The 12,101-nt window shown below is 43.8% G+C and overlaps 1 protein-coding gene across 1 annotated transcript in view; it reads left to right on the top strand.

Moving 5' to 3' along the window:
* Positions 1–1,186: 1,186 nt before the first annotated feature.
* The window catches only part of MRPS22 (mitochondrial ribosomal protein S22), a 31,371-nt gene continuing 20,456 nt past the window's right edge, over positions 1,187–12,101 (top strand). Inside the window, exons 1-3 of the mRNA XM_077488317.1 lie at positions 1,187–1,344; positions 5,801–5,961; positions 7,021–7,185. Coding sequence (XP_077344443.1) covers positions 1,212–1,344; positions 5,801–5,961; positions 7,021–7,185 — 459 coding nt within the window. The 5' untranslated portion in view covers positions 1,187–1,211. The remainder of the gene's footprint in view (positions 1,345–5,800; positions 5,962–7,020; positions 7,186–12,101) is intronic.

Genomic DNA, 12,101 nt, shown 5'->3' with positions numbered 1-12,101 from the left:
AAGATATATCGGACACGTGGTCCTTTTTGAAGATTTATTTAGGGGTAACACCAAAGAAAGACACAAGACACAGTCCTTCAATAGAGGATTAGAGGATAAGGGGAGTCCAGGCACCTGGTAATTGCGGGTTAGAGGTATCGGTCAGATCCAGAGAACAAACAGCTCCACAGACTGGATCCAGCAGTCACCGGATAGGCCCCTCTCACTTGACCTAGCAGCCGATGAGATGCCAACAAAGTCTCTGCCACAGACTTGTCAATTAAACTTAGAGATTCTTGAGAGTTTTTAGGAGAACTACCATACAGTACCAGATTCTTTCAGCTGACCCGGCGATACTGTAAGGATATTGATCTGGGATGCGTCCTCAAACTGAGTTTCCAGGCTCCTCAAGAGACACCAACCTTGCGCTCGGTCCTCCACTGGAAAAGTCCTCCCCTGGATCCTCCAGCTTTTCTTGGCTTATCCCCGCAGGCGAGACAGCACAGGACCACCCCTGGATCAGTAGGCCCCAAGACATTCCTTGGCTTACACCCTCAGCTGCGAAGCCTCGGGCCAGCAGGCCCCTAGGCGCAAGACCATGCGACACAGACCCCAGGCCAGGAGGGCCCTGGGGTTGGGATCATGGACCCCGGAAAACAAACCCAGGAAAATGGAGTCGGTACCTTAAATACCCTCTCCCAGAAGGCACAGCAGGGACACCACACCCACTGAACCATTTCCGAGCAAGAGGCGATGCATCCAGCCTGCTGCTGTTCCACACCCACTTATGGTGACAGCGACACCTACAGTCAGGTGGGAATCAGTGCAACCCAACTGGACTGGTACAGAAACCAAAACTTTTAGAGAAATTATTCTGAGCCAAACTACAGCTTCAGATAATTAAATTTGAAAAACAAAATAGTGTCTGCTCATCAGGAGCAGGGCGCTACACATATAACTAGTCAGACATAGTTCTAAGTACTGTATTTCACTATATAAAATCACTTTGCTGTTAAAAATAAGTGTAAATTGCAAAACTCCAGTGGGTGTAACAAGTTGTCTGCTTTCCTCCTTCTCAGTGTAACTTTACTATTTGAGGGAATGCGGGGTGTAGCAAGATGGCGGTGACGGAACGTCACTTCCGTTACACATTCTGACGGGTCGCCTAATTTGACGAAACACTCTTTGCAGAAATGCGCAGGCGCAATTATCGTCTATCGGCAGTAGACTACATGACCCGGCATGCATTGCAGCTGTCCTCCCCACACGACGGGGTCACTGCAGAGATGGCTGCCCGCATAGCATGTCTGCTGAGGAGGCTTCACCCGGAGAGGACGAGTGTCCGGAGGATGCTGTGTGCTGGAGGTGAGTCCTCCAGTCACAGGAGAGGCAGGGCTCACAAATGGGGCTCATTCACCTGTAGAGGCAGACATGCAGCATTGTGACACCGGAACTGTCATTTATTGTCATAGACGGGAGGGGGAAGTGACATCTATTTCAGTGTCTGTATATGTGACCTGAAGAGCTGACACTCTAGGGATGCTTGGGAGTGAGGAAGTCCCCAGTCACACAGTGTACTCCAACACACAGCGTCCATGAATGAGACACCAGCTGTGATTGGATGATGACTGATAGCCCCGCCCCTCATGCATAGATTCTATTTCAGTCACAGAAGATGCAATGTGGGATCCATGAATGGATGAGGGGGGTGGAAGGGCGGGTATAGGTGGGCACTCTTGATGACAGACCCTTAGTAAATCATCATTGTTTATTTAATAGTTAAGTAATCAATATCCAAAATCTGTGTATAGTGCCACTATAAATATTATAAATGCATATATAAAAAAACTCATGCCATATAAATAAAGTGCTGTGCTGCTCAAATATTTCATAACATTCTGTGTACAAACACGCATTAGTAGTGAAAGTCCATATTGAACAATATGTTGAAGATCCCCCATATGGGATATATAAAGGGAAGCAGCATCATTTACTTGTATCTATAGCTTACCGGTAGGTACAGTAAATATCTCCTAAACGTGCACTGTTTAGGAGATATTTACTAGAGTAGCAGCTGGTGACATCACCAGGGCGTGTGCACTCAATGGAAGGCGTGCCATCTATTGACAACCATGCCATGGTCGTGACATCATTGCAACTTGGCCAGTCAAACCTCCGAAGCCTGGGTGAAGATGGAGACCCTGTCAGCGGGTGACAGCGTGCCGCTTAAGGGCTTTGTTCTAAGGTATGTAATGCATACTAGCACATTATGCTGTTATTTTTTGGGGGAAACGTTTATTTATTTTTTGTTTACTACCACTTTAATCTCTGCCACACCAGAAGATTATAGTATGGAGAGCATCAAAGGAGGACGATTACTACTAAACCAGGGGCCGGCAGCACAGCAAACCCATCACACTGATAGGAAATAACATCCTTTCTGCTGATTTTCTTTTTTCTTTTTTTATTACTAAAGTATGCATTAAGGACTTGCTGACCGCACTATAGCAAAATGACCGCTACAGTGCGGATGGCTAGTTCTTGGACCAAATGAAAATAACTCACTGCTCCAGGTGTAAATGATGCGCGCATATCAAACACATACACACACACTGCTAGCCCTGGCTCGCCTCTGTGGTAAATTGTCAAAATAAGAAAAGCTTGCACCTCATGTGGGCTCCAAGTTAAAGTGGCAGTAAACCCTTACAAACCACTTTGACCTACAGGTAAGCCTAAATTAAGGCTTACCTGTAGGTCCAAGAAATATCTCTTTAACCTACACGGTTTAGGAGATATTTGCCGAAAGACAGACACCGCTGTCTACGGCGCATGCACCGTAGACAGCGGCGCGCAGGCGCACTGAGCGTGCCGCTGTCAACGGCGATATGCCGCGAGTGGCGGCTCCATGCACATGCACGGGAGTGGCGTCATCGCGGCTTCGTCGAATGACAGCGGCGGAGGAGCGAGACCCACCGAGAAGATGGATGCTCCGGACTACAGGGGACAGCGGTGACATCGCTGGCTCCTGTGTCAGGTAAGTGACACATAATGGGCTACTATGCGATGCATAGTAGTCCATTATGCTTTACCTTTGCAGGGAATCAAAGAGGAAGTAAACTCATCAGGCTTTACTTCCTCTTAAAGTTTATTGGAATATGAAAATATCCAAAATGACACCAGCAGTGGTCAAGGTAGATACACGTTTTTACCCAACAGAAATGTGCTTAATCATTAAGTGAGGTGCAGCCTTTTCTTATTTTGGCTAGTTCTTGGAGGCCATCATTTGACAGCCTCCCATGATTGTGCCCGCTTATAGGCACAGGCAGCGTGCTCTGTGATCAGTGTCTAGGGGACACTGCTGATCACAGATCAGGGTAAAGAGCCAATAAGCGGCTCTTTACCCCATGATCAGCTGTGTCCAATCACAGCTAATCACGGATGTAAATAGAAGCTGGTTATTGGAACTCTTTTCCTCATGCTGACATGCATGAGAAGAGTGCCAATAACCGACTTCTCTAAGGCCCCTTTCACATGATCCGAGCGGGCCACCCATTTACTTCTATGGGCAGGTGTATATCAGCGGAGATGTGTCCTCTTACACCCGTCTGCCATCCGATCCATCAAGATCCACTCAAAACAAATGAATGGCGATAGGTTCCCCATCCGTCCAGCAGATCAGATAAAAACAGACAGGCTGTCCGTTTTCATTTGTTCTCACCAAAGAGGACAGTGGAGCTCGACAGATCCATCCCTGCACAGTAAGCAGAGACGGACTGTCATACGCCAGCTCAGCGGCAATCAATGACTCAATCCCAGCTGAGCTAGCGGAGTCCGTCAAAATGGATCTGCTCCATGTGAAAGGGGCCTAAAAGGGACATGTACACTGAAAAATTAGGGCACTTATCAGTGTAGTCCAAACCGTTTCCAAAATTTATAATAAACTTTGAATGTTTTTGGGTTGTTTTTTTTTATTTTTGGCCTTTTTCTGTTTAGCAAAAAATAAAAAAAACAATGGTGATTAACCACTTTAATACCAGGCACTTATACACCTTCCCGCCCAAGGCAATTTTCAGCAGCGCTGTTGCAATTTGAATGACAATTGCGCGGTCATGCTACACTGTACCCATATCAATTTTTTTTATCATTTTGCTCCCACAAATAGAGATTTCTTTTGGTGGTATTTGATCACCTCTGCGGTTTTTATTTTTTGCGCAACAAATAAAAAAAGGCCGGAGATTTTGATAAAAAAAAAAATTTCTTTGTTTTAAGTTTTTGTAAATAAGTATGTTTTCTTCTTCAATGACGGGCACTGATGAGCACCAGTGAGGTGGCACTCGTAGGCAGCACTGATGGTTACTTATGGATGGGCACTGATAGGTGGCACCGAAGAGACTGATGGGTGGCATTGCTGGGCATCACTGAATTTTTTTCTTTTCATAATGGTGCCAGTCAGTGCCCATTTGTGGGCACTGATTGCCATAGATTGGGCATATGTTGGCACATGTGGATGGCTATGGGCGATGTACCTGACCATCCACATGTTATGTGCTTCCCTGGTGGTCCTGGCAGTCTAAAGTGGGCATCAGAGGGGGGGGCTGTGCTGATAAACAATCAGCACAGACCCTATCCCCCCCCCTTAGGAGAGCCACCGATCGGCTCTCCTCTACTCGCGTCTCTTAGACGCGAGTGAATAAAAGCCGATCGATGGCTCTTCCTGTTTACATCGTGATCAGCCGTGATTGGACACGGCTGATCACGTGGTAAAGAGCCTCCGCCGGAGGCTCTTTCCCGAGATCAGTGTAGAGGTGTGTCAGACTGACGCACCACACCACCGTTCGCCGCGATGCACGCCCCCACGGGCACGCGGCGGCTGTTATCCTGCAGGACGTCTTATGACGCTCAGTCAGGATAACGGAACCACCGCCCGGCTGTCATTCTGCTATAGGCCAGACGGGAAGTGGTTAAATACCACCAAAAGAAAGCTCTGTGTGAAAAAATGATAAAAACTTTGTGTAGGTACAGTATTGCATGACCGTGCAATTGTCATTCAAAGTGTGACAGTGCTGAAAATTGGCCTGGACAGGAAGGGGGTGTAAGTGCCCAGTAGCCAAGTGGTTAAAGTGTAGCTAAAACTTTTTTTATATTTTGGATAGAGTAAGGGAGGGTTATAACCCCTGTCAGCTTTTTGTTTGTTTCTTTGTTTCAGACTTTGACGTGCAGATGAGTCTGTGCAGCTGCGGCACCCTCCTCTATAGGTTGCCTGCACATAGTTTGGGGCAGATGCAGGCAGAACGGGTCTGAACAAAGTCATTGTATGGTTCCATTCACTCAGCTTACCTAAAAAAAAAAATAAAAAAAAAAGTGTCCTTAACTTTTTTTTATTTCTCTTTGTGGGAGATTTATATATAGAACTCCCTAGACAGCTAAAAGCAGGTGGCGGAGCCATAGTTTTACTGCCCCCTTACTGGGCACCTGAAGAAAGGCATGCAGCTGCTCAGTGCTGTACACATTGTGCAGCAAAAAATGACAGTCTGTAGCATTTAGTGAGCAGTACCACTGCTGTCAATGAGACCCAACCGCAAGGCATGTGGTTCAGCCTTCTTAGGGTTAAAACAGGTAATGGGGATTGACATATCTCCTCCTGTCAAACACCCTGTGAAAAGGTTACCACCAGAAATCGCTTTTCAGAGGGGTGGCAACAACTGCCACATGTGAGAACAAGCCCTTTGACCACAAGGACTGTTCTGTAGAGCTCCTTATTACCCGTGCAAAGTGTGTGACGTCATCCAGAATTGTGACATTATGTTTTTCTCTTCATCAGCCAGCAGTTCAGTGAGCAGACCTCCCGGGTTTACAGATCCAGAAGTACAGAGCATACTGAGGAAAATGACTGGTCTGGATCTGGAGAAAATTTTTCAGCCAGTGAAGCAAGACAGTAAACCACCCACATACAAGTTAATGACCCAAGAACAATATGAACAGGTATGTGTAGGAATGAAAGCCCCTCGCAGTGCTGACTTCATGAAAACCGGGTGTAGTAAGTCTTTTACTTTACTGAAGGGGCTGAGCACAGCACAGCTCTAGAACTGTGGGCACATACGCATCCCAGTGATTTTTTTTTTTTTTTTATGTCATTATTGTGCTGCAGTATGTACTATGCATAAGACAGCCATTAATGTATTGTAGTGTGTTCAGGCCTAACTATAATCCTACTGTCAGTGTTCATTGTGTCATTGTTGGCTTTAAAGGCTTTTAACTGCTTGCCCACTAGGGCAATTGAAAAAAAATTTGCACACATGTTAAATCTAATTTTGTAATCGAAAATTACTTAGAATATATATATGTATGTGGGTATGTGTTTTTTAAAGCAGATGCCCTGGATAATAGTGGCTATTGCAATTTGTTACATATCATTTGGGCAGCCATTTATCAGACACACATTTTTCTGGAAAAAGTACACATGAATTAACTTTAGGGCACACAAACGCAATGTAATACCCAATTTTTTTTTATTTTTTTTTGGTAAAATATAAAAGATGATGTTGCATCAAATAAATAGATACCATGAAATATGGCCCTAGAATTATTGCTTTCGCTGTGATGTTCACAGCGATACCTCACGTGGGTGGTGTAATCACCATGTGCCAGACCCACGTTTAATTTGCGTGTATGCGTGGCAGGATGGCGGGCTTTAAAATGTTGTTTATATTTTTTTACACTTTTTAAAAAAAAAAATAATTTTAACTTTTTTGCTATCGCAAAGGGTAAAAAATCTCTGTTGGCAGCTGTCCTGACCACTGAATGCAGGCTTGGGCTCCCTTGGTGTGAGCCCATGAACCACTGTGGGGGGGGGGGGGGGGGGTGTATTGGGAACCTTCTGAGTAATTGGGCAGCTGTAAAGCTGTCTAGATAACTTTTACAAGACTGCCAATGACCAACTGAAAAATTGGTACTAGGGTTATGGCTGCAGCCCTAATTTGCTCAGAGTGTATTGAAGGAGCCGGGGTGTGCTAACAGTTTACTTTTTATCCTGTCACATAGGCCATTCAGAAAGCTACAGAGGCTGCAATGAAGCCCTTGGAGATGCCACCTATATTGGAGGAACGGCCAGCAATAAATGAAACCCTGACTGTGGATGAGATTCTTTCTGGTACAGATACTGCCAAATATGTGTTCACAGATATAACTTACAGCACACCACACCAAGTGAGTATACTGCCAGGCTGAAGCAGCATGAGGGCTGACTTGGTTCACTAAACTCTAAAATAAAATATATTGCAGCTTATATGTTAGATGGTGTGGCTGCGTTATCTTCTTTTTATCAAGCTCCCCCCCCCCCTTTTTTTTTTTGGTCACATGGTGATTAACACACTTCCTGTCTTAGAGTGACAATACTCCCTAACCCTTCTGTTTTCAGAAGAAAAGAAACAAGATATTACATAGAGGGGTGTGGTTCTGTAGTCCTCAGAGCTGACTAAGAACAATGTAACAGGCAAGAGAGCACACAGTTATCAGCTCACTTTCTGGCAAGATCAACAGTCAGAACACCTGTCAGATGTTATTTGTGGTCTGTATCCCCTTCAGAGAGAGGAAGTGTCAAGAATAGGGACATGGCTTGCAACAAATCACCTTTTTTTTTTTTTTGTGAAATAGGAAAGGCTTGGAACCTGTGTCAGGATGTAACTGTCTGTGTCTTGTCCCAGTGACGACTGATCCACTCATGTTTGGTTCTCCTGTCACAGTGAGTGGTGAAGTTTCTCCAACAGGATCATGGAGAGCTATAAAAAAAAAATGTCAGTAGGTTTTATCTTCCCAAGCCAAAAAAAAAAAAAATGCCTTTAGTTGGGCTTTAATGAGTTATTCACTTGCCTTAGAACAGGTCCCTCTGAATATATTTTATAGAATACAATGGGTACTTTTAAAACACATGAACCTCAGATATTTTGTAAGAACACAAAGGTCCGTTTCCAGCTAGAGTTATGAATCACCAGACTATTTTGCACATGACTTGTTTTGTTGTGCTTTAACCACTTCAGCCCCGGACCAATTAACAGCCTAAGGACCAGAGGTCTTTTTACAATTTGGCACTGCACTGCTTTAACTGGTAATTGCGCGGTCACGCAATGTTGTACCAAAACGAAATTTGCGTCCTTTTCTTCCCACAAATAGAGCTTTCTTTTGGTGGTATTTGATTGCCTCTGCGATTTTTATTTTTTGCAATATAAATGGAAAAAGACCGAAAATTTTGAGAAAAAAAGATTTTCTACTTTTTGTTATAAGAAAAATCGAATAAACTCAATTTTAGTCATACATTTACGGCAAAATGTATTCAGCCACATGTCTTTAGTAAAAAAAATGTCAATAAACGTATATTTTTTGGTTTGCGCAAAAGTTATAGCGTCTACAAACTAGAGTACATTTTCTGGAATTTACACAGCTTTTAATTTATGACTGCCTATCTCATTTCTTGAGGTGCTAAAATGGCAGGGCAGTACAACCCCCCCCCCCAAATGACCCCATTTTGGAAAGTAGACACCCCAAGGAAATTTCTGAGAGGCATGTTGAGTCCATTGAATATTTTTTATTTATTTTTTGTCCCAAGTGATTGAATAATGACACAAAAAAAAAAAAAGAAAAGTTTACAAAAAGTTGTCACTAAATGATATATTGCTCACACATGCCATAGTTATATGTGGAATTGCACCCCAAAATATATTCTGCTCCTTCTCCTGAGTACGGGGATACCACATATGTGGGACTTTTTGGGAGTCTAGCCGCGTACGGCACCCCAAAAACCAATCGCTGCCTTCAGGGTATCTAAGGGTGCAAATTTTTGATTTCACTCCTCACTACCTATCACAGTTTCGAAGGCCATAAAATGCCAAAATAACACAAACCCCCCCCCCCCCCAAATGACCCCATTTTGGAAAGTAGGCACCCCAAGCTATTTACTGGGAGGCATGTTGATTCCATGAAATATTTTATATTTTGCCACAAGTTGCAGGAATATTACAATTTTTTTTTTTTTTTTTTTTGCACAAAGTTGTCACTAAATGATATATTGCTCACACATGCTATAGGCATAAGTCAAATTATATGGGGGTTTACAATAAAGGTTTAACCCCGTGATCACCCCCCGTCACCAGTGTCACTAAGGCTGGGTTCACATTGCAGCGGTTTATGAGAACGGATGTGATTCGCACCGCACTGCAGTGCAAATCACATCCGATCTCTGTGCGATTCAAGTTCAGCCATACAGATAGTATGGCTGAATTCGCGTCGCACCCGCCGCAAACTCGCACGGGACCCTTTTTTGGTCCGCAGCAGAATTGGATCGCATGGGTGTTCACACCATGCGATCCAAGTTTGCAGATCGCACTGCGATATGCGAACTGATCTGGGGGTGTCATTAACATTTCACTGACACTCCCAGCAGTTCGCATAGGGCAGTGTGAACTGCCGCCGGGAGGCATGTGATGCGGGAACAAGCCGCGCATTCGTGGCGTTCCCGCATCGCTCCAGTGTGAACCCAGCCTAATAAGCGATCGTTTTTCTGATCGCTGTATTAGTGTCACAGGTGACGCTAGTTAGGCAGGTAGGTATTTAGGTTCGCCGCAGCTTTTTATAGCGCCAGGGACCCCCATATACTACCGCATAAAGCCCCCTGATTGCCCCCTAGTTAACCCTTTCACCAGTGATCACCATATAACTGTTACAGGTGACGCTGGTTGGTTAGTTATTTTTTTATAGTTTCAGGGCACCCTCCATTTATTACCTAGTCTCACTAGTGTACCCCTAAATTTAGGGGTGTCTACTTTCCAAAATGGGATCATTTGGGGGGGGTTTGTGCCATCTTGGCATTTTATGGCCTTCAAAACTGTAACGCCCTTAGAAAGCCTGAAGGCGGTGCTTGGTTTTCGGGGCCCCGTACGCGGCTAGGCTCCCAAAAAGTCCCACATATGTGGTATCCCCGTACTCAGGAGAAGCAGCAGAATTTATTTTGGGGTGTCATTTCACATATGCCCATGGCATGCGTGAGCAATATATCATTTAGTGACAACTTTGTGAAAAAAAAATAAAAAAAAGTTTGTAATTTTCCCGCAACTTGTGGCAAAATATAAAATATTCCATGGACTCAACATGCCTCTCAGCAAATAGCTTGGGGTGTCTACTTTCTAAAATGGGGTCATTTGTGGGGGTTTTGTGCCATCTTGGCATTTTATGGCCTTCAAAACTGTAATAGGTAGTGAGGAGTGAAGTCAAATATTTACGCCCTTAGAAAGCCTGAAGGCGGTGCTTGGTTTTCGGGGCCCCGTACGCGGCTAGGCTCCCAAAAAGTCCCACATATGTGGTATCCCCGTACTCAGGAGAAGCAGCAGAATTTATTTTGGGGTGTCATTTCACATATGCCCATAGCATGTGTGAGTAATATATCATTTAGTGACAACTTTGTGTAAAAAAAAAAAAAAAAAAAAAAAAATATATATATATTTTTTGTCATTATTCAATCGCTTGAGGCAAAAAAATAAAATATTCAATGTGCTCAACATGCCACTTATCAATTTCCTTGGGGGGTCTACTTTCCAAAATGGGGTCATTTGGGGGGATTTTGTACTGCCCTGCCATTTTAGCACCTCAAGAAATGAGATAGGCAGTCGTAAACTAAAAGCTGCGTAAATTCCAGAAAACGTACCTTAGTTTGTAGATGTGACAACTTTTGCGCAAACCAATAAATATACAATTATTGACTTTTTTTTTACCAAAGACATGTGGCTGAATACATTTTGGCCTAAATGTATGACTAAAATTGAGTTTATTGGATTTTTCTAATAACAAAATAGAAAATATCATTTTTTTTCAAAATTTGCGGTCTTTTTACGTTTATATCGCAAAAAATAAAAATTGCAGAGGCAATCAAATACCATCAAAAGAAAGCTCTATTTGTGGGAAGAAAAGGACGCAAATTTTGTTTGGGTACAACATTGCATGACCGCGCAATTACCAGTTAAAGCAGCGCAGTGCCAAATTGTAAAAAGACCTCTGGTCATTTACCAGCAAAATGGTCCGGTCTGAAAGTGGTTAAAGCCTAACTCCAGAAAAGTAAAAAATGTTTCCTTGCAGTGGGGCTGTCAACACACTACAAGAGTTAAATGCTTGTTTAGGTCCAAGGGACACAAACGGTTTTCCCTAATTTTTCCCTTCCCTGGCAGATAGCTCTCCCCATACACTGTTTCTCTGTGTTCTCACATTTAGTGCAGGGCTATGGACTCTGCATCAGTCTTGATGTCGTCAGGGACATCTGACTGGCAGAACATAGATGAGAAGAGGCTGCAGGGACCGGCAAGGAGAAGTCTGCATGAGCGAAGGATCAGTCAGTAAATTGGCTGTTCCCCTAAAGCAGGAGTCTCCAAACTATAGCCCTCCAGTTGTTCAGGAACTACAATTCCCATCATGCCTGGTCATGTCTGTGAATGTCAGTGTTTTACAATGCCTCATGGGACATGTAGTTCCACAGCAGCTGGAGGGCTATAGTTTTTGAGATCCCTGCTAGAGCATGGATGTCGAACCTGCAGCCTTCCAGCTGTTGCAGAACTACAGGACCCATAAGGCATTACAAGGCTGACAGTTGCAAGCAATACTCCCAAAGGCAGAGAAATAATGGGACTTGTAGTTCTGCAAAAAAACGGGAGGGCTGCTGGTTGGACACCCATGCCCTAGAGGTAAACAAGCATTTAACCCTTGCATTATTGGGCCAGCCCCACTGAAAGTATTTTTACATTCCTTAGAGTACAGTATAATAAATATATATATAATATTTTAAATGAATGCAGTTTATGGGTTGCTTCTCATTTTACTGTCCAGGGCACCCTGGGCTCAAAGAAAGTCGGTTAAATGATGCTGGCATCAAACTGAGGACATTTAGGGTTCATGCACCCAGGACCCTTTAAAAAATGCCAGCGCTAAAAGCGTTTATCTGTGTTTTATACGTTATCGTTATTGCGCGTTATCCCGCGTTTTTGGGCATTCTTTTAATTAAAAACACTCTTTTTTTTTTTTATAACGTAACAAACGTCAAGCGTGGCTAAACACGACTTGATGTGTTTTTGGCAAGTTTTTTTTTG

Source organism: Lithobates pipiens, unplaced genomic scaffold, assembly GCF_037356315.1.
Source record: "Lithobates pipiens isolate NorthernLeopardFrog02 unplaced genomic scaffold, aLitPip1_a1.2 Scaffold_18, whole genome shotgun sequence".
NCBI lineage: Eukaryota > Metazoa > Chordata > Amphibia > Anura > Ranidae > Lithobates > Lithobates pipiens.
This window is presented reverse-complemented; position numbering and strand designations above follow the sequence as displayed.